General features: G+C 42.8%; 1 protein-coding gene across 50 annotated transcripts in view; it reads left to right on the top strand.

Annotated features, from left to right (window-relative positions):
- MAP2 (microtubule associated protein 2) overlaps window positions 1–19,071 on the top strand; it is a 240,331-nt gene that overhangs the window by 214,372 nt on the left and 6,888 nt on the right. For 31 of the 50 annotated variants that reach the window (XM_087731223.1, XM_087731227.1, XM_087731220.1 and 28 more), the window contains 3 exons: window positions 3,576–3,729; window positions 5,975–6,318; window positions 18,903–18,995. In XM_087731223.1, the coding sequence (XP_087587349.1) occupies window positions 3,576–3,729; window positions 5,975–6,318; window positions 18,903–18,995 (591 nt within the window). The remainder of the gene's footprint in view (window positions 1–3,575; window positions 3,730–5,974; window positions 6,319–18,902; window positions 18,996–19,071) is intronic. The other 19 variants (XM_087731261.1, XM_087731260.1, XM_087731267.1 and 16 more) reach the window with 1 other exon arrangement.

Here is a 19,071-nt window from a genome sequence, read left to right as displayed (position 1 = left end):
CTGGTTCGGCCAGATTCTGCTGCTGTTACTGATGCTAAAAAGTGCCTTGCTCCCTAAATAACACTGAGGGGATCTAGACTGTGATAATCTCAGAGCAGTGCATTAGCTCAAGGTCATGCCTTTTCCCCAGCTATTCCATTGAAAGATCTCAGTCTTGTCCATCTTTAGCGTCCCCATTAGATGCACACATTCATGGAGGACACTGTATGCAATATGAGTGAAAAGGACAAGGTCTCTACCTTGTGCCTAGATTCTTAATCTGTAAGAGTCTTCCAGTCTCGTTACGGGAACCATTTTGCATGACCCACAGGTTGAGAAAGGCAAAAACCATTGAATGAACATTTGGGCCTCAAACTGTGTGTGCTTAGTTATATCTCAAGTTCAGAAAACCAGGTGAAAGGCATTTGCAGAATGTCTGCTTTTTGGAGCCACCCAGCACAGATACCCTGCTTCCACAGAGTTTCAGCATCAATAAACAGCTTCGTGGATTTGTAAATATGGCCCAGAGTTTCACAAGTGGATGGGACCGATAAGTTGAACTATGACAAATCAGTCAAAGTCTGGAGAAGCCTTTGATGCTGTTCAGTTTCTGTTTAAAATAATTATTCACTGATTTTATTCTGTGTATTGTCAGACAGTGAAATAAGTATTAAAAGAAAGAGACGTTAATATGTTGCAAAACTCATTCTAGGAATATATTCTTGGTAGTAAAGCACTTCCATCCTTTGAATAATTTCTTGTCTTGCTCAGCAGAGCTACTTGATATGGATGATGATATCCAATAGAAGTCTTCTCAGCTGTTTTGTAGGACTGGAATTGTTTGTTACACAGTTCTGTAACTCTTAATCGTGTTGATGATGTCATGGATGACATTCAGCACACCAGCCTCAGTTTTCTGTAGGCTGGGTATGTAGCCTAAGCCAGATGCCTGTCAGTAGAGAGTTGACAACCCGTTCTTTTCTCATTTTCTAACAAAGATAACTTAAGGAGTAACTCGGACACCTTTTCTGAACATTAAGAGAGTCTAGGTGACTGACTTAGATCAAATGCCAAATTTTTCATGGCTAAAATTCTGTACCAAATCCCATAATTACAGGCCCATTGGGATTGGTCCTGTGTGTAACTTCATGCTTGTATGAATACAGAGAGAATGAGGACTACATTGCCAAGATAACAGCCTTGCAGTTGTTCTTTGTAGTGTCAGTTATACCCGTGGGAGAAAAAAAAGTGTTGCTTAAGCAAGTAGCCCTATTCTCTTTCAAGGAAATTCCTTTTTGCAAAGCAGTTGGGTGCTCCTAAGTGTCAACAAAGAATTTTTAATCTGTCCTATTGATGTTTAATTGTTCTTTCAATGGGATATTATCATTATTCAGAATCAGACAAGTATCTGATCACAATGACATATCAGGTCAGCCTTTCAACCATATATGGGTTTCCTCATCCCAGGACTCCACATTGTCACTCTACAGAGTGAACACCAAACGCACAGAATACGGTGATTGGGATGCATTAGGGATTTTGTGTGTACACAGTGGCACAAGAAGCAATACTGTCATGTTGTTCTGCCATCGTGGGAATACTGGTGTAACTTTGCTTTTACGATTCTCACTGTTTTATTCTTGGGATAAGAGGTATATATTTCAAACGCACAACTTAGTTTTAATGGACTAGGATCTCTTGGTGCTGCTGTAGTTTTGCACTTGCTTCTAATGCAGCCAGCCAGCAGTTGTACCAGTTAAATGCCATACCTGGCACCACTTTTGTCCTAATTAACACAAGACAAAAATAGCATCTGCAGAAAAAGGCACTTCCTAGAATCAGTAACTCTGTCCAAACCCGGATGGTTTTAATCAAACAACACAGAACTAAAACTTTCATGCATGTCAGAACTGCATAGACACCATTACCAGACACAGGAAAAGTATTAATTCATAGCTTGGCTTTTTTTTTTGGTCCATGTTGCATGTGTTTTCCTTTTGTCCAGCTTCATGTTGTGTTTTCTTCTGTTTGTTTTCTCATGACTAGACTGCCTTTTTGTCAAAGATTCCTGCCTCAAAGTCTAGAGCAAAGTCATTCCTTCCTCCAAGACCCAGCTCAGCTTGCTCATTAACTACTAAAAGGGCCACTTTTCTCGATACAGACAGTTATTATGTACGGCCTTCCTCAGCAGGCCCAAGAGACTGCTTGCCCTACTCAAAATCAGATGCTAAGGTAAGGTAGCAGAGTTGGTAGAGAGAGCTAGCTTGGAGATGTGTACATGAATTCCATGGATCACATTCTCTCCCCACTGAATTTGAGTAATTCTCTGTGAAGCTTATGTGGGATTACTTACATCCAGTGGCAGGAAAACTGATTATCAGGCTACAAGATTTGTGCTACAAAATGGATAAAACTAAAGGAGATTCTCCAGAGGAAACATAAGTGAAATAAGTTATAACTAGAAGGACATATTTTCTTTCTATTGGTGATATGGATGCTGCTTCATTGACTGCTAAGAAGTTGCACCCATTTGCACGTGGGTAAGTGGCAAAGAACAGCGGTACTGATTTGCCTTCCAAGTTTAAAAAATGTAATTTTAAACCACTTAATATTCTCTGAAAACAAATTCAGTCCCCAGTGTAGGAGGGTACAGTTCTAATCACCAGCAAGAAGGGTGGAAGCCAAATGCTCTAGGAACCTAATTTGGTCTATGCATGGGACCATGTTGAAGAAGTTGCAGTATAAATTTAAAGAGATGTTTGGCAGTCCATCCTAGCTTCCCCATGTTTACATTTCACTTGTGTTTCAAATCTACTTGATGCTGAGTTCATGCCTATCCCCATTTAAAAACTGTTTTCACTATTAACTTCCATTTTCTGTGTAACACTGTGTTTGGTGTGTCTTTTACTGGTTGGGACCATCATCATATTTGCCTTTGGGAGGACTATCTGCTTATGCAAGACTGTCTTTGGCTGCCCATCCCATAAGTTCAAAAATATTCTAACATACATGTCCATTGCTCTAACCCTGGTAACAAGAAGGTGTCTGCTGATTTCAAAAAGTAAAAAAATGAGTATGGAAGGAAATAAGAGAAGACATCAGGATTAATAGTCCTACACTCACAAAATAAGCTGTAGCTAAAAATTTTTCTCCATAAAAAAAATTACAGGTTAGTGTTTGAAAATGCAAAAATCACCCATCACCTAACAATATAGCGTGGGGTGTATTCTGGGCACCAGTACTGCAGTTACTTTGCAGGTAAATTTACATAAGAATTTTACACCTGAGCTCCAGAGATTTTTTCTTTACTTTCAGCTTGCACTAAAAAACCCTTGTTCCTTATTAAGAACCAAATGTGGAATCTGTCCATATTTAGATCCAAGAGTATCTCTATGTGTCTTAAGTAGCTCAGAAAGATGACTGTCGGGTGTTTTGATGCAGTAAAGAGGTGGCTGGATCCCCACAGCTTCCTGTGTGAGTAGTAAACTGGGCCCATAGGATGAAGTTTCCCCCTCTATATATAGGTTGGGAGAAAGCACAGCCCAGAAAGTGAGTTTTGAAAACTAAACCTTCCTTTTTTATTTTGCTACTATTAGGATGGAGTAAGCAAGAGTCCCGAAAAGCGTTCCTCTCTACCAAGACCTTCCTCTATCCTTCCTCCTCGAAGAGGTGTATCAGGAGACCGAGACAGAGAGGAGAACTCTCTCTCTCTCACAGCTTCACTTTCCTCTTCAGTACGACGGACCACCCGTATGTTTTTTGCATATTAACCTTCTCCTACTGCTGTGAATGTCTCCCATCCTTGTTAGATTTGTCACATTGCCATAGCATCGTGTGTCCCTACCTTTTACACAGAGGGGTGGGTCTGGGGTATGCTGTTGGAAATCAGAGCTCCACAGACTGTTTCTGTTCAGATACTAAGTGCTGAGCAGCAAGGGCTTGAAAGCAGGGACAGGATGCACCCTTTCCATAGTCTGCAATGCCCAGAGCTAGGACTGCTGTTCAGACTAATCACTAATGTTACAAAATGCCTTTGCAGGGAGCTCAGAGCTGGGTAAAGTATTTAACACAGGGCATTTCCAAACAGCGGCAAGAAAAATGAGACAAACCTGAAGTAGGCAATATAAAATATTCTGATGGATCTTGGAAAAGTCAACCTAATATTATAGTTATTAACTTGCTGTTTCACAGTAATGATCTCCTGGTGCTCTAATCCTAGGGTAAAAACTCTGCTGAGAATTGAGATGTTAGCTAGTGGAGTGACTCATTGGGGGAAGTTAGGATAGTAAACCAGCAAGGTCCTTTTATGAGGACCAATGTTATCAAATCACAAGCCAAAAGAAATTACAGGACAAAGAGAATTTTACTGAATACCCCCAGAACTTTTAGATAGATTTGCATTCAGCCCAGGCCTCAGAACCTGGACGTGGCTCCCTGCTTTCCAATAGGAATTCCTCTAGTTTCTCTCTTTAGAAACCAATCTCGGCCCCTTTTAAGACAGCCTAAGGGAAGCAGATGATTAAATTCTACAAAAAAAGTCCTTTAAAATTCTTGGGTGATGCTCCAAGGGTAAAACAGAGACCCTTTGTAAGCAGAGTGGCCCCCAGCTGGCACAGCAGCCCATTCTGCTGGCTAGGAGTGAGAGGCCATTGAGCATTTGCCAATGTGGTGAAGGGCTGAGGAATGAAAAATAAATATACCAAAGCTGCAGGGAGCTGGGGAAAAAAAAAAAAAATCATTCCCTTTCTGCCTCAGTTGGTATAGTGAGAAGGTTCTGGTTTAGGGTTGGTTTGGAAAGAAAGAAACCATTCAGGGAAACTGCAGGTGAGAGTGGAGTATGTTCAGTCTAATGAGTCACGTAGAGCAAAGAGTTCCTCCTGGACCCCAGGGGCAGCACTGCGTTGCATTTGGTCCACCACCATTAAACAAACAGATTGATTAACAAATAGTTTAAATAAGATTTTGATTAGTCTCACTGGATGCTCTAGAGAGGCTCATTGGATTTTATAATTCCTGGGCGTTTCAAAGGTGAAAAGATGTATGCAGCCATTTGGCATTGGGGTTCTCAGGCTTTGGGGGTTGGTTTGGTCTCTCCCTGAGCATTCTCAGCAAAGCTTCGCTTTAAGCAGCATATGGAGATATCTTGGCTTCTGTTCATTTGTGTTTGAGAGTTACCAGCAGAGCTGGCTGCAGAAAGCACAATACCACTACTAAACTGATTCTTGTGCTCAGTGAAAAGGACTGGCAATGCCATAAACACTGAATGGAGCTGCTACAACATGTTACAGTATTTATTTATTTTTAACTTGCATGCAGATGTAACTAGAATGTGACTTCTAATCAAGGTTTCCTTCTGTAATTTCTTTCTTTCACTGCACTAATGAAAAGTAGCAATTGAACGTGAGGGACATCTGCCCACCCACAGAATACAGCTATGACTTGTTCATCAGCTGCATGTTCACCCAGGGTTCAGCTGCAGACACCAGATTACCAGCAGCAGCCAGGCACTCAGATTCTTTAGTTTCAGGATTACAATCAGAATTTTCCCCACTCTCTAGTTTAATGCCCAGATCCATTTAAATTGGTGACAACATTCTTACTGGCTAGTCAGGTTGTCAGATCAAGTCCCAAAGGTTAGATGCCAAGGGTGCTTCTAGTCCTTTCCCCACGACAGAAATCGATGTGATATTGTGCCTTGTTTAGCAAGCTTTGCAGGAAGCGCAGGTGTTGTGGGAAGCACACCTGCATTAGAGAGCAGAGAGCTCAGTCACCACATGGGCAATTTACCAGCTCGGCCACATGTGACAAGGTAACTCCTGGCAGGCTGATTAGCAAAGTAAGACACAGAGACAGACATCCAGCTAGTCCAGCACTAGCACAGCCATCTTAGAGCTGTATCTCGCTTGGCACACAGGGACGCAGTCTTGGAAGGTATAGAGGGAAGAAGAGCTCTATTTCTGTGGGTCTAATGCTGGGTTTTTTTTCTTGCATATAGGATCAGAGCCAATTCGTAGCAGAACAGGAAAAAGTGGAACTTCTACCCCCACTACTCCTGGCTCCACTGCCATCACTCCAGGGACACCACCAAGCTACGCCTCCCGTACCCCAGGCACTCCAGGGACACCCAGCTACTCCAGAACACCACACACTCCTGGGACCCCCAAATCTGCCATACTGGTACCTACTGAGAAAAAAGTTGCCATAATTCGCACACCTCCTAAATCTCCAGCCACTCCGAAGCAGCTACGCGTTATTAATCAGCCTCTACCTGACCTCAAGAACGTCAGGTCCAAAATTGGATCAACAGATAACATCAAATACCAGCCCAAAGGGGGGCAGGTAAGGATTCTGCTCTTTATGTTCATCCATATGTGATTTAGTCTTATGTGAGCACCTTTAGGATAGATATGGAATGGGAGCCATTTTGAGTTGCCTTGCAAATGCTGCTTCTATTGTCCATATACATTGGTTGTTTAAGTAATGTTAAATGGCAGGGTCAGGACAATCTTCAGAAAAGTATTTTGTCACGTGAAAATTAATAGTGCCTTACTGAGATCTGGTGAAAAATTTGAAACAAGAGTTTGCTCTCCATGTCATAGGTATGTTTCAGCCTGAGTCTCAGAAGTTGCTGCTTACTTAGTCTTCATCAATACCAGCAAATGAAAGAGATGTGTTTTAATTCAAGCAAGTTCAAATTCAACCTAGATAGATGTTAGCAGGATTGCACAGCACCGTGACCTTTTCCTATGTCATTTTATGTGATGTGCATTGTGTTAGGTGATGTTAGTGAGGGTTGCAGCCTCCAACCTGGTAAATCCACCCCAAGTTAAAGATGATGGGAGGGGACAGGTATTAGACTTAACTGTTTTTCCTGCTGCAGGGTTTGAATAAGCAGGAACAGGGCTTAAATTGTATAAAGAATGGAGAATGTAGATAAAATAAGAAAAAGTGAGTGTGTAAGAAGGCAGACCAGGATTGTTCTCACTTTCTGAAAGAACAAGAATTCACGGACATGTCGATGCAATTAAAAGCTGAAAAAAAAGAAATTGTTTCATAGCTTGCAGTGTTATGCAATGAAGTTCATTGTCATGAGGATGTCTGTACTTTCCTCTGAAGAGTCTCTGCTTGATGCCTTACCAAGCAGAGCTATGGCCAGAGCTGGAATAGTCTCTCATTTTGGGCAATGCAGAAATGGTAACACAGATGGCATTAAAAGCCAAAATTATGTCCAAGCAATTTTTTTGTGTTTCTATTTGGAAGAACTGTTGTTTTAGCTTACAGGATTAAGCGGTCCCTTTTATTAATGTTTAAAGAGTTATAAAAGCATTTATAACCTGAAAGAAATCCTATTTTATTTAGAAACAAAGAAGCTGAATGAAGAAAAAGAATACAGCTTACCAATATTTATGCTAAAAATATGGACAACTCAGTCATGTGGGTGTAAACAGTTACATTGATTTATTTTTTGTAAAAAGTACCTGTGCATTTCATATTGATTCTGGACGCAACCCCGTGATGAAAACACTCAGTGCCCCCAGCTCCCTTTTGCTTCCTTGAGATTGCTGAGTTACAGCCATGGCAGTGTGCGTGCTTTATGAAAGGTTCACTTCTCAACTACCTCCAGGGACGGGACATCAGGGTGAATAACATGCTCCCCCATTCAGCTGTCCTGAAAACAAGACATTCCAGAAAGCTGGGTTGTGCAGTGTTTCCAGATCAGATACTTCTATATATATAGCTGAGTTTTGGAATACAGAGTGGAACATACGTAACAGTGAGGTTTGCCGAATGCTGTCTCAGAAAAAAATAAGTTGGATCAAAACTTAACATTGCAACCCTATGCCTAATGCAGGTCTTCCAGAGAAATAACACAGGCTTATATATTAAGCAGAAAGGTATCTCCTAGGCGTTGATCCTGTTTTCATGGTAAATTAACACATTCAGTGCTTTCCAGGATTTGGACAGTAGCCAGTTACTCAGATAAAGTCAAGAAGATAATGCCTCAGCAAAGGTTCTTCTGCCTTTATTTTGACAAGTGTCTGTGTAATTATTTTGTATGGGAGTTCAACTCCCATTTGACATATTGCGTAGGAGATGGTCAGGGTGTGCAGGGGCTCCAGGAGGCTTGGAACACAAGTTCAGACTGCATCTGGATTAGCGTTCGTCATAAGAAGTCCAGCTGTTGGACATGGAGCTCAAAACCAGCACCATCTTAGCCTGTCCTCCTCCTCCCTGTTACTCTCTGTGGACTGTAACAGCTGTACAAGACCAGGGGGCCACAGCAAATTGTATTTCTTTGTAAACATGCCTAGACAGCTACATTTCCTTAGCAGTTCTACAGAGTTGCACAGAGTCTTTGCTGGGTGGTGAAGAATGGCACGGCAGTTGACATTTCACTCTTTCGGGGATCGCAGGGGAAATCTGCTGGGTGGACATAATGTCACTGAAGCTAAAGCATTTTTTAATTCCCAGTGGTATGTGGCCACTGAGCTGTGAGTTGGGCAGAGAGACTCGCTGGGTTTTTCCTTTATGTTTCCTTTATGCCATAGTTGCTCAGTCTAGACAAGAGGTTTTAGGATTCATTCTTTTCCAGTTTCGGCAGTTGGATTTTATAGGGTCTGTGAGAGGAGCACATGAAAGCTAATTTCATTTCCTTGTGTCTGCTCACTTCTTTAATGTCTGGTGGCAGATATTGCACTGGCTGAAATGAGCTGTTATCTGCTCTCTGCTTTTAGTGATGATACATGAAACAAACAGAAAGCTGCTCAAGTTTTATAACGTGAATTGGAAGTGCTGATAGCCATAACCACAGGAAAAACAAGCAGTCAAAAAGCCAGCATATATCTGGGCAAGTTAAGTACATAAACAGGACATGCAAATCACTAAAGGAATACAGATATGTAGCCAAAGTGTCATTTGGAGACAGACTATCCTTTTACCAGAGGCATATCTGAACCTAGCACAAGGTCTTCTCTTAGCTTACAGCTGTCCCAGAAAACGAAGCTGCACTCTGAAACTGCCAGAGGCTGAGGTACAGAAATGAACAAGCAGGGGATGTCTGAATGCTAAATAAATCAAGAAATGCAGTGCTTCAGCCTTGAATTTCATCAAAAACTCATCAGACAGCAGACTGATTTTACTTCAGCTCTGACTTGCCAGCCACAGAAACAAAGGAGAGAAATCACTCCACCTGACAGGGCGGGGGGGCAGAAAAAGGCCATGCTTCTAGGGGAAGAAGCAAACTAACTTTGCACTGCATTAAACTCCTACTAGGAATAGATGGCTTGAGATGTGTTTAATTGGTATTCTGCAGTCTGGAGAAATGAGGGCTTCTCCGCTCTGTGATGCAGCCAGTAGGTGGTTGTCTGGTTTTCTCTTTATAGTAGAGCATGGTGAAATGTATCATTTTTGGCAAAGCTCAGAGGCGACTTGCTCATGGGTATGTCTGCTGGGCTTCAGATGGATTTTCGCACTGCATCAGCTGTGGAGGAAATGCTGTGCTTTCAAAAGTAACCCATTTGCATCTGTTATTTCTCAGACAGCCCAAGGGAAGCACAGGGGAACTGGGGGAAGGGGTTGGAAATCTGTTTCAGATGCCAAGAATGGGGTTTTTCTTTTCTGTTTGGATTTTTTTTTTTTCTTCTTGAAATTCTGTCTATGGATATGGTTTGTACCATATCGGAGTACAAAAGTGCACCAGTTGAATCTTTTCATTACTGACCAGGCAGAGTATTTATAAAACATCAGATGAAAGCAACCAAGGATAAAACCAACCTAGATATCTTTTAATTTAATCTTAAAATGTATACATCAAAACTCAGCCATGGACAAGAACTTCAGTGGACGTAAATCAGCATAGCTTCATCAAAGTGAATGGAACTGTACAGACTAGAATGGCCTGCATAAGGTTTAAAATATCACTAACTATAGTAACAGCCAGGCACCTTGTACGAAGTAAGATGACACACAGAAAAATGAAATACCTAAGCCATGTTGAAGAATGAAGTGTTCCTTGAAGGTTTTTCGGAAGGTTAAGAGAGAACTTCACCATCTTCCCTAAACTGTAGAAAGCAAAGTGCATTTAGTCATGGGTCAGAAAGTCTAAATAAATTGATGACACAACTATTCAGTAGAACCTGTCCAGAAACCACAAAAATTCTGGCAAGGAGAAAAGGCATCTCCATTAAAGGATAAGAGAGACCAGCACAGGGAAGGATAAGACATCTCAGAGCTGGGCAAAGGAAGAGGCTCGGCTGGATATCTTTTGTCTTCTTTGCACAATTTTTTGTTAGCTTCAAAGTCAGTTTGGATAGCAGGAGAGATTCCCCCACAGCACACCCCCCACCCCCCCCATCACAATTTATGACCCAGTCTGCAGAGAACAGTAGGCTCCTGAAGCGTTCCCTGCCTCAGCTACAGCCTGCCAGGATGCAAAGTCAGTGCAGAGACAGACAGGTCTGGTGACCCAGCACGAGCTGAGCACCTCCTGGGACAGCTGCAGGTCAAAAGGGTATTCAGCAAGTTCCCCTTGAGACAGCATCTTACAACTCTTCCTCCTGTTTTACATGTCTTTGCACCATATTACAAACACTGATGATGGCCCAAAAATTAATCTGAAGATCTAGCTTATATACTATTGTTGCACTGGTTGATGAAGAGTGTCCTAAAAGATAGTGGAGAATATAGGCTTAACAAAAAGTGCAGTCTGAGTTGTTACTGGGTCCCATTCTGTCTCGGGTCTCCTTCTGGCACATCATGCACTTTTTCTCCAATCCATTGTGATCTGCAACGTAAGTGAGCTAACACTTTGAGAATGTCCCTGTTCAGGACAGCGATGAACATAAAAGAGCTATAAGGTTCAAGCTTTGGTGCTTTCCCAAACCGGAGCCACAGGAGGCAGCTGTTTAGGATGGATTGATGTTGTAACATGGCTGTTGTTAAAGTACTGAGCTAATGAGAGACTGGAAGGCAATTGCTTCCACACTGTTAGCTGCATTCATTGGAGTGAGTTTGTGCATTTACCAAGTCAACAGTTCATAACTGTAAGGTAAATTCATCTCTGTCAGTCTCCTTTTGTTTCCTTTATACATTCCCAGTTTTGTGGATTTACAAGACATTTGAAGGGATTTGTTCTGGACTGAAAATTAGAAACTGATTCATCCCTTGTTAATTGCAGATCTACAAATGCAAAGAGAAATTAGGAGTTTAAGGCACAACTTCAAAACTCTGTCACAGCTCAAAACCATAATTTTTAAATTTTTGAAATTGAGGATTTTGGCTGATCATTGCAGATTGTACAGAAATGACATCTTGCAGCTTCTGTGTTCAGACTGCACTCATTTAATGGAAGGCTTGCCTGAGTACAGTCTGTACAGTTAAGCCTTGAATTATTCTGGATGATGAGCAAGATCCTTCTTCCTGACTCATATTTTAGAAAAATGAAGCAATTGTTGCCAGGCTTTAGCAAGTTTCAGAAGGTTTCTTTGAGCAAAGGTGTTTGGTTGGTAGAAACAAGCAGGGAAGTGGGACTTTCTATCCAGATCAGACATTCACTTTCTATGTGGCTGGGACAGAGTAACATCACTGCTGTGCCTCAACCATCTGTAAAATGTGCACCATGCTCATTGAGGACAAACTGTGAACCGCCATCAGGAGGGTCATAAGCTGTCTGATGGGGCTCTAGCCAGTAACCAAAACTTCCACCAACTACAGTAGCCATAAGTCGATGCTTCTGCCTCTTTTGAAGGCAGTCAGCAGCAGTGCACTGATTTCTGCCAGTCGGATGGGGTGTGTTCGATCTGTCTAGCTAGAATTGAAGGTGTCGCTTTCTGGAGGATTCAGTGTCTTTCCACCGACTACATCGGCAGCTTAAGTCACCAGTTCCAACTCTTAGCTAGCTAATGTTAGAGGAGACAAATCCCTTCCGTGACTTACCATACGTTGTTGGTCTCTTGTAATAGCAAGGGGAGAAGCTGTATTTTTGTCTAGAGTAGATTGAAATTACCAGGACATAAATTCCTGTGAAAGTCTGAGTCATCCCAGCAGCAAGTTCAGCAGAGGAGGCATTTTCAGCTGAGCTCTAACTAATCTAGATTTTGGCAATAAAATGGGGAAGGTTGTTCTTCTGGGAAAAATGTTCAGGCAATACATAATCTGGATCAGAGCTGTTTAGTCATGTAGTAGTGTACTGTCTTGCACGGAAAGGTGAGAAAAAGAGTTTATTTTGCTAGATGAGAAAGGGTAGGAAAGGAAAGGATAAAAACCTTAGTTTTTATCTTGGAAATTTGGATTTGAACAATAAAAAGAGATGCTAAGGGACATACCTGCTGAGTTTTGGAAAAGCCAGCTTGCATGAAGAGGTAAACACAAGACATTTTTTTGAACTTGAGCTGAACAACCTAATTTTGTCCATTATGCTGGAGTAAAGAAAATCCAAACATAGTGACTCAAAAGTCATTCCTTCTTAAAGACAAAGAAACTGGTTTGAAAACCCTGATACTTGATGCTCAACACTTGATATTTGAAGCTATTAGTACTCTTTCCATGAATAGGGACTGTTGCCTCTAAAATTTAAGTATCAAACTCTGTAGTTTAGCAAAATCTGTTTGGTTGGTTTCTTGATTAAGAGAGTACTAAAACAAGGATCCTGTGTTTTAGCTGAATTAATTGAGCTCCTGGGATCTTTTTTATTCGTTGTGTGTGAATCTCCTTCAATTTCTTTTACTATTCTTTTGATCAGCTCCCCAGATGTAGTGAGGAGTATGATTACAGAACATGTGTTACAGTTCATCTGACATGGATCTTGCACTTTCTTGAGCTGTGTGTTAAATTCAGCTGCTGTCTCTTGACGATAAGCTCTTTGGCATGGAAAGTGGTCATTTCTCTTTGTATTTCCCAGCACAATTATGCAAAACCTCTCAGTGTTTCTCTGTAGGCCTTTCTCCCTTTATTGATAGGGGCGTGCCTAGTTCAGTGTGGCCACCTTATTAATTAGATGAATACAGGAGTTTGCAAACAGGTAGAAAGAAGCTTGTAAATCAGCCATCGTTGTCCTATTAAAGACACGGCTGATCGCAAGCTGATCGCAAGGCATCTCTTCTATTTCACTGATACTTTCCATTGGAAGTACCTATTTTTAGTTGTTTGTAATTGTTTCAGAGTTTAACTGTTCAGGCTGAAATATTGCATGCTCAGTGTCTGCCTCTGGGTACGTTTTTAAAAGTCAGAAATGAACCTATCTTATTCACCCTTTGCTAAGAGCAAGATGAGGATGGTACATTATTTTGCCTATGCTATGTCCAGCGCAGCCTTTTGTTTTGAATCTAACCAGCTTGTAGGCTGGTAGCTTCACTGGTGCGTGTATCCAGCGATTTCAGGAGTGCAAGGGCTGAACATGATCACAAGCTCTGTTTGTAGATGTGGAAAGTCTGAGGCACAGTGTTTCTCTTCAAGGGCTTTGCTAGGCCAAATACATACCCTTCCCTCTCCCTTTCCTCTACCTGTAGCCTCTGCCAGGAGCATGAAAACTGTAGTATCATCTGTCCTTGGCAGCATATAGATTTGGAAGCACTTAGAACTGCCTCTTGATTCTAATCAGGTTTTAACCTTAGCCTTGCTTTCTATGCAAGACCAATTATTGTCTCACTCAATCCCTGTGTTAACCAGGAGACCAAACACTGAAATAATGTCTAGATCCTGGGACGTAGCTGTGTGAAATCACTGTGATGCTGTGGTAAGTACAAAGAACTTGCCCTCTTTGATAAGTTGTTAGGAGTCTGGGAGCTTTTCCCAATATCACAGCCCCACAGCATGTTCAAATGGCAAGTGGAGGCAAGCTAGAGTATTTTTAAATGCTTTAGGCACAGTGTTTGTGGCAGAGCTTCTCAGAGGCCATAATTGCAAAGCAGTGAGAACATAAATCATCAGCTTCTTGGAAAATATATTCAGAGCCTGTAATTTTATCAGCATCAATTTCTGCTCTTTGAGTATCTTTGTTTTCGTGTGTACCAGGGTAGTAAGCCACAGGAGGGAAGCTGTTTATTGATTCTCTGCCCAGATGCTGATAAGTTAGGGGCTTTCCCTCTTGTTGTGAAAAGCAGCTGAACTGAATGATTCTGGGCAGCAATGGAACATAATTATTTCTCTTTCATAAGCACTTTTCAATCATTGATGTTGTCTTTAGCAGTGAGGCACAACTGAACTAAATTCTCCTTTGCATTTATTTGCCTTCCACTCAGTGTTTCTACAAATTTTTGCTCATCTTGAACACAGTGGTACAGTACTGACAGGGGAGAGTCTGCTCCAGGTCCCCAGACTGGAGGCTGTTGTACATGGAGACTTCAAAATCCAAATTCCCTTTCTGTGCACAGCCATAGGGAGGCGTATATCTAACTGGGAGATTCACAGGTATTGTCAGCCTGTCATGTCTCCTCATGTTAGCCAGCGTAACCCAAAACATCCCCTCCGATCCAGTGCAGATGTTGCCCTCGGACCACAGCCCTTCCGTGTTTAGATTGCCAGTTGGGCTCCTATATGTAGGAAGGGAGTTAGAGTTTATCCTGCTGAGTGCAGATCAATATATGCCTCATCTAAATGAACTCTGAGAAAAATACCTTCAACACTGGGTTTCCCAGCAGGCTACCCATAAATGCCCTGCGTCTCTTGATGCTTTGCAGACAGCATTCAAACAGCACAGGAGGTACTGGAGCACAGTGTCTGATGCCTGCTGGGGACTACCTAGAAGTAGTATGAGTCAGTGAGGTTGTACTGTGTGTACATCAGCACACAGTCAGCCCTGGACTTCACTTCTGGACTACTGCTGAGGAATCATCAGAGGACAGAGTGGGGGTAAGGTCTGTAAGACTTCCAGGGCTTCAGGCAGAAGTCATTTTTATCCTTGGGCAATGTGGTTTTGTGGAATAAACTCAGCATTGTCTGCAAGGCTTAATTTTTTCACTGTGGTTTAACTTCACGTGGATATGACAAATGCTGAGGAACGTCAACTTGGTCCTGATCAAAATACTCATTTCCAGGCCCTGTCCAGCATACCTGCGTAAAACAGCATCCCATCAGAAGAGAACGTACACATTTCAGACTGGCAGGTCAGTGCACAGGTTATGAGGGAACCTGTCAGGACATTGTCTTGTTGGGATGTTTAGAGAGTGTGAATAGAAAGCAGTCCTGTTTCTGCCACAGACTACAATGTTCCCTTTCCTGAAGGAGAGCAGAAGCAGGCTTGATCTTTCATTTAATGTGCAGCACAACTGAAGTGCATATATGTACTTCCCTACCACACCTCCACCCACGCACAAGATGTACATACACATTGAGGAACACAGAGGCCTTCCTGGTGAGTCATGGTGTTCGTGCTGTCTCTGTCACCGGCAGCTGCATCATCTAATTCCTTTCATCAAGTGCCATCGTAAAAGTTTACCATTTTCTTGTCGTAGCTCTGTTCCCTTGGAAGGCAGTTCCAGAGCCTCCCTGCTCTGATAGTTACAAATTTCCTTCTAGATTCCAGCTTCAAATAATTCACAGTCAGTTTACATTCTTTGTTTGCAAGCCAAAGTTTCTCTTTAGCCTAAATAGTTCCTGTCCCTCTCTGGTACTCTCCCTCTGATGTTTACAGTCTGATTTCTCAAAGGAAACAAAGCTCGTGCAGTCATGCTGTCTGGCTGGCAGTCTCAGCCTTCCTCAACTCATTTGTAACTTGTTGGCCCATGTCAACCAGTGCTGGCAAGGGAGCAGTGGCAAGAAACACAGGCGGTCCCTCCAAGTTGGGTGATAGTTGTTGACTGAATATGAAACAGAGACTCAGCAAAACACTGTCATTGCGGTAAAGGCAGCGATAACTCAGCCCCTTCTCCACAATCAGAGACAACAAACAGCTGGCCAGATGTGTATTGGCTTCTATTTGCCCAGTCTAGCAGATCTGGGAGAAAGCTTTGGGGATATTGCTGGCAAGAGGGAATAGGGCTTGCTGAAGAATATAGGATAGGATGGAGGGATTAAGCAGTTTAAAGCTTTACATTATAGGAAACAAGGCTCCATTAGTTTGTGGAACACTTAGTTATAGAGGGCAGTCATGATTTAATTATGTGCAGGTGTATTGATATATGCCAGGAAAGGGAGAAACAGATCATCAGGGAAAACCTGGGTCAATGCAGTTCCTCCCTGTGCCAGATGACCAGCAGAACACATCCACATCACTCGGCTCATTTCAGCCCTCAGCATAGGACATAAATGATACATAGGTCTCCTGCTGGCCCCTCTACACAGGGGCACATTTCACCCAGTGAGACAGAGAGAATAATTGAGATGATTGGTCCTTTACGTATCTGCTAGCCAGGTCCATGGGCCATGAGACACATAAACTGTCAGACTTCTGGGTGCAAATCAACCTTTAGGCACTTGATCAAAGGCACCCTCTCAACTTATCACCTTGCTTTGGTTCCATTTTTAAGCTACAGGCCCCCAGTCCATAGCGCTGAGGTCTTGTCATGACCCCTAAGTCAGCATTTTCAGAGCAAATGCATCCCTGTGGCCATTTCTAAGAGGTGCTGCTGATCCATTGCCGAGAGAGATGTGCTCAGAAAGTGCTAGGAAGGCTTTCTGGTTTGCCCAGTCGTGTCTGGGCTGAAGCTCTCTGGGAGCCAGATCTGACTGCACATCTGACGTGTGTTTCTGTAACTGATGTGACACCTGTCTTGTATAGTACTGGGGTACATTTTTAAACAAATAGTATATTGAGAGAAAGCAAAAGCTTAAAACTCTAGAGGCATTTGCTTTCATGTTTCAGTGTACACTGGTTTACTTGGACGGATTAAGCAGGTAGAAGAGGGAAAGACAGAAGTCAGTTTGTCTACTGAAGATGCCCTTCTGAAGGTGACCTACCAGTTGTGGAGTTTTCTGGTGCTGTCATCGCCCTTATTGCTGAGCATGCCATCACCACAGATCTTTACCTATTAAAGCGAGAGAACACTTAACATTCTAATGGTTTGACTGATGTAGTGGTTATGTTATTTGTAATGAGGGGGACCCATGAAACAGCTTGCTGTGAAGGAATTCTTCACATTAGCTGCAAAGTGTGGCCCTCTGAAAATGTCTTCTTGGAGTTTACTGGGCTTAAGTCAAGAGTGCGCTCCAGGTGCTCAGTAGCAGAGGATTCGACTTGTTATCTAAAATGTGACATTATCCCCACTGCAGGAGCCAAGAGCTGTGAAATCTGATACCCCTGTAAGGAGGCAAATAGTCTTTTCCTAGTTTGGAGAGGTGAGGCACAGAGGGAGTGATTTGTCTCCAATTTATCAGGGAGCCTGGGGCAGTCTGAGGACCTGAAGCCAGGAAGCAAAAACTGCACAGGGTTCTTCTTCCTCCCACTGACCACATCAGCTGGTTTGCAGCTGCTTTGTGTTCCTGGCATGGCAAGAAGCCGCAGTAAGGTACCCTGGTGTATCTGTCCTTCTCTCTTACCTCAATATCGGTTAGTCACTGTAGGTTTACCTACAACACCAGGCAATAGGACTGTGCTAAGTAATATGTCAGTGAAGGCTTTACAAGTGCCGTTTAGCAAAATGAATAGATAATGCCCAATGTGGCTTTCTGTAAATTCATATTGTATATTAATAACGTAGAGATAAATAAAATCCAACATAACATTTGAATAAAGACTTCGTATTTAACCCAGAGAAAGAATATGCTGCATGGGTGGAACTCTTTGAGTAAACAAAAGTTCCTGGTGCAAAGAAGGCAGGTGCAGCCTTGGCCAGAAATGCCTTCTCACACACTTAAAAAGCCTAACACTAGTGAGCACAATCCCCTGCCCGTGCTCAGAAAGAAGTCTGGAAGTGATGTCACTCAGGTGTGTGCCCTGCACCCAGTTGTCCCTGCCTACTGGTAACTGCCATCCAGCAGCACATCGTTCCCTGGGAGGACAATCATTGGTGGCTCCTGAGTTCTGCCAGGTGGAGGAACTGCTTTGACATGGGGGTCAAGCACGGGACAGCTTGGCCTCCCCTTCGCAGAGTTCACCTCCAGGGACTGTCACATGCCTGCAGTGCACCTGTGGCTAAGGTGAGACAGAAAAAATGTGGGCTCCTGGCATCTGTAAGGGAGGCTGGCACCACCAAGGGAAAGTCAGGTACTTGTTCTGCCAGTAGCGAAGAGCACAGAGGAGAAGCACAGTGCTGACAGCACCAGGAAGTTGTTGTGACCAACTTTATGGCCAGCACCAGAAATCAAGAAGCAGTGATTGCAGCTGTAGGTTTCCAGATGCTGTTGTTTTCTGCATTGCCCTTTAGTAAATGACAGTAAAGAGAGAGAGCAGTAGAGAGCTCTGACTTCAGTATAATTAATTTTGTCAGTCCCCTTTCACAGGACACTCTGAGGTCTGTTGTATGAATGTAGCTGCTGTTATGGCTGTATGGCAGAAGGAAGGGCAGAATTCCTCAGGATTTCAACCCGTGCCTGAGCTGGCTGGACCTGGGATTTCTGCATCAAAGGCTGGGGTGCTGAGTTGTGGGAAGGAGGGTTTCCATCTTCTCCTTGTGTCCAGTTCAGCAGAAACACTGGCCGTCAATCAAGAGAGCCTAAGACAGGCTGTCCAAGGTCTATGTCCAGGACAGGCTGTCCAAGGAGTTCTTGGAGCTTTTCAGGGAAAAACCACCTATCTCCCAGTATAAAAACTTTCCCCTCTGTATTTCATCACCACTTCGTGAGGTAGAAAAAAGAGCAGCATTGTACATTTATATATGCTGTATTAACATACTAAGCATAGAGATTGACGTGGTTTACTTTCTCACATTTCAATACACGTGGCAGAAGAAGGAGTCACAGCAGGAGGAAAAATTACCCTGACTCCCTTGTCCTGCACTGTGGTGGAGTGTGTGTATGGTATATAGTAAGTTACCTCCAATTCCTTTTAGGTTAGGATTTTAAACAAGAAGATCGATTTTAGCGATATTCAGTCCCGGTGTGGTTCCAGAGATAACATCAAACATTCTGCAGGGGGAGGAAATGTAAGTAGTACAGACACCCTGTGAACAGGCATCTGCACTGTGGTGACCCACCTTGCACAGCCGGACCCCTCTGTCT

This window comes from Nipponia nippon, unplaced genomic scaffold (assembly GCF_047370975.1).
Source record: "Nipponia nippon isolate SJK-2023a ecotype South Korea unplaced genomic scaffold, ASM4737097v1 scaffold_5, whole genome shotgun sequence".
NCBI classification, from domain to species: domain Eukaryota; kingdom Metazoa; phylum Chordata; class Aves; order Pelecaniformes; family Threskiornithidae; genus Nipponia; species Nipponia nippon.
This window is presented reverse-complemented; position numbering and strand designations above follow the sequence as displayed.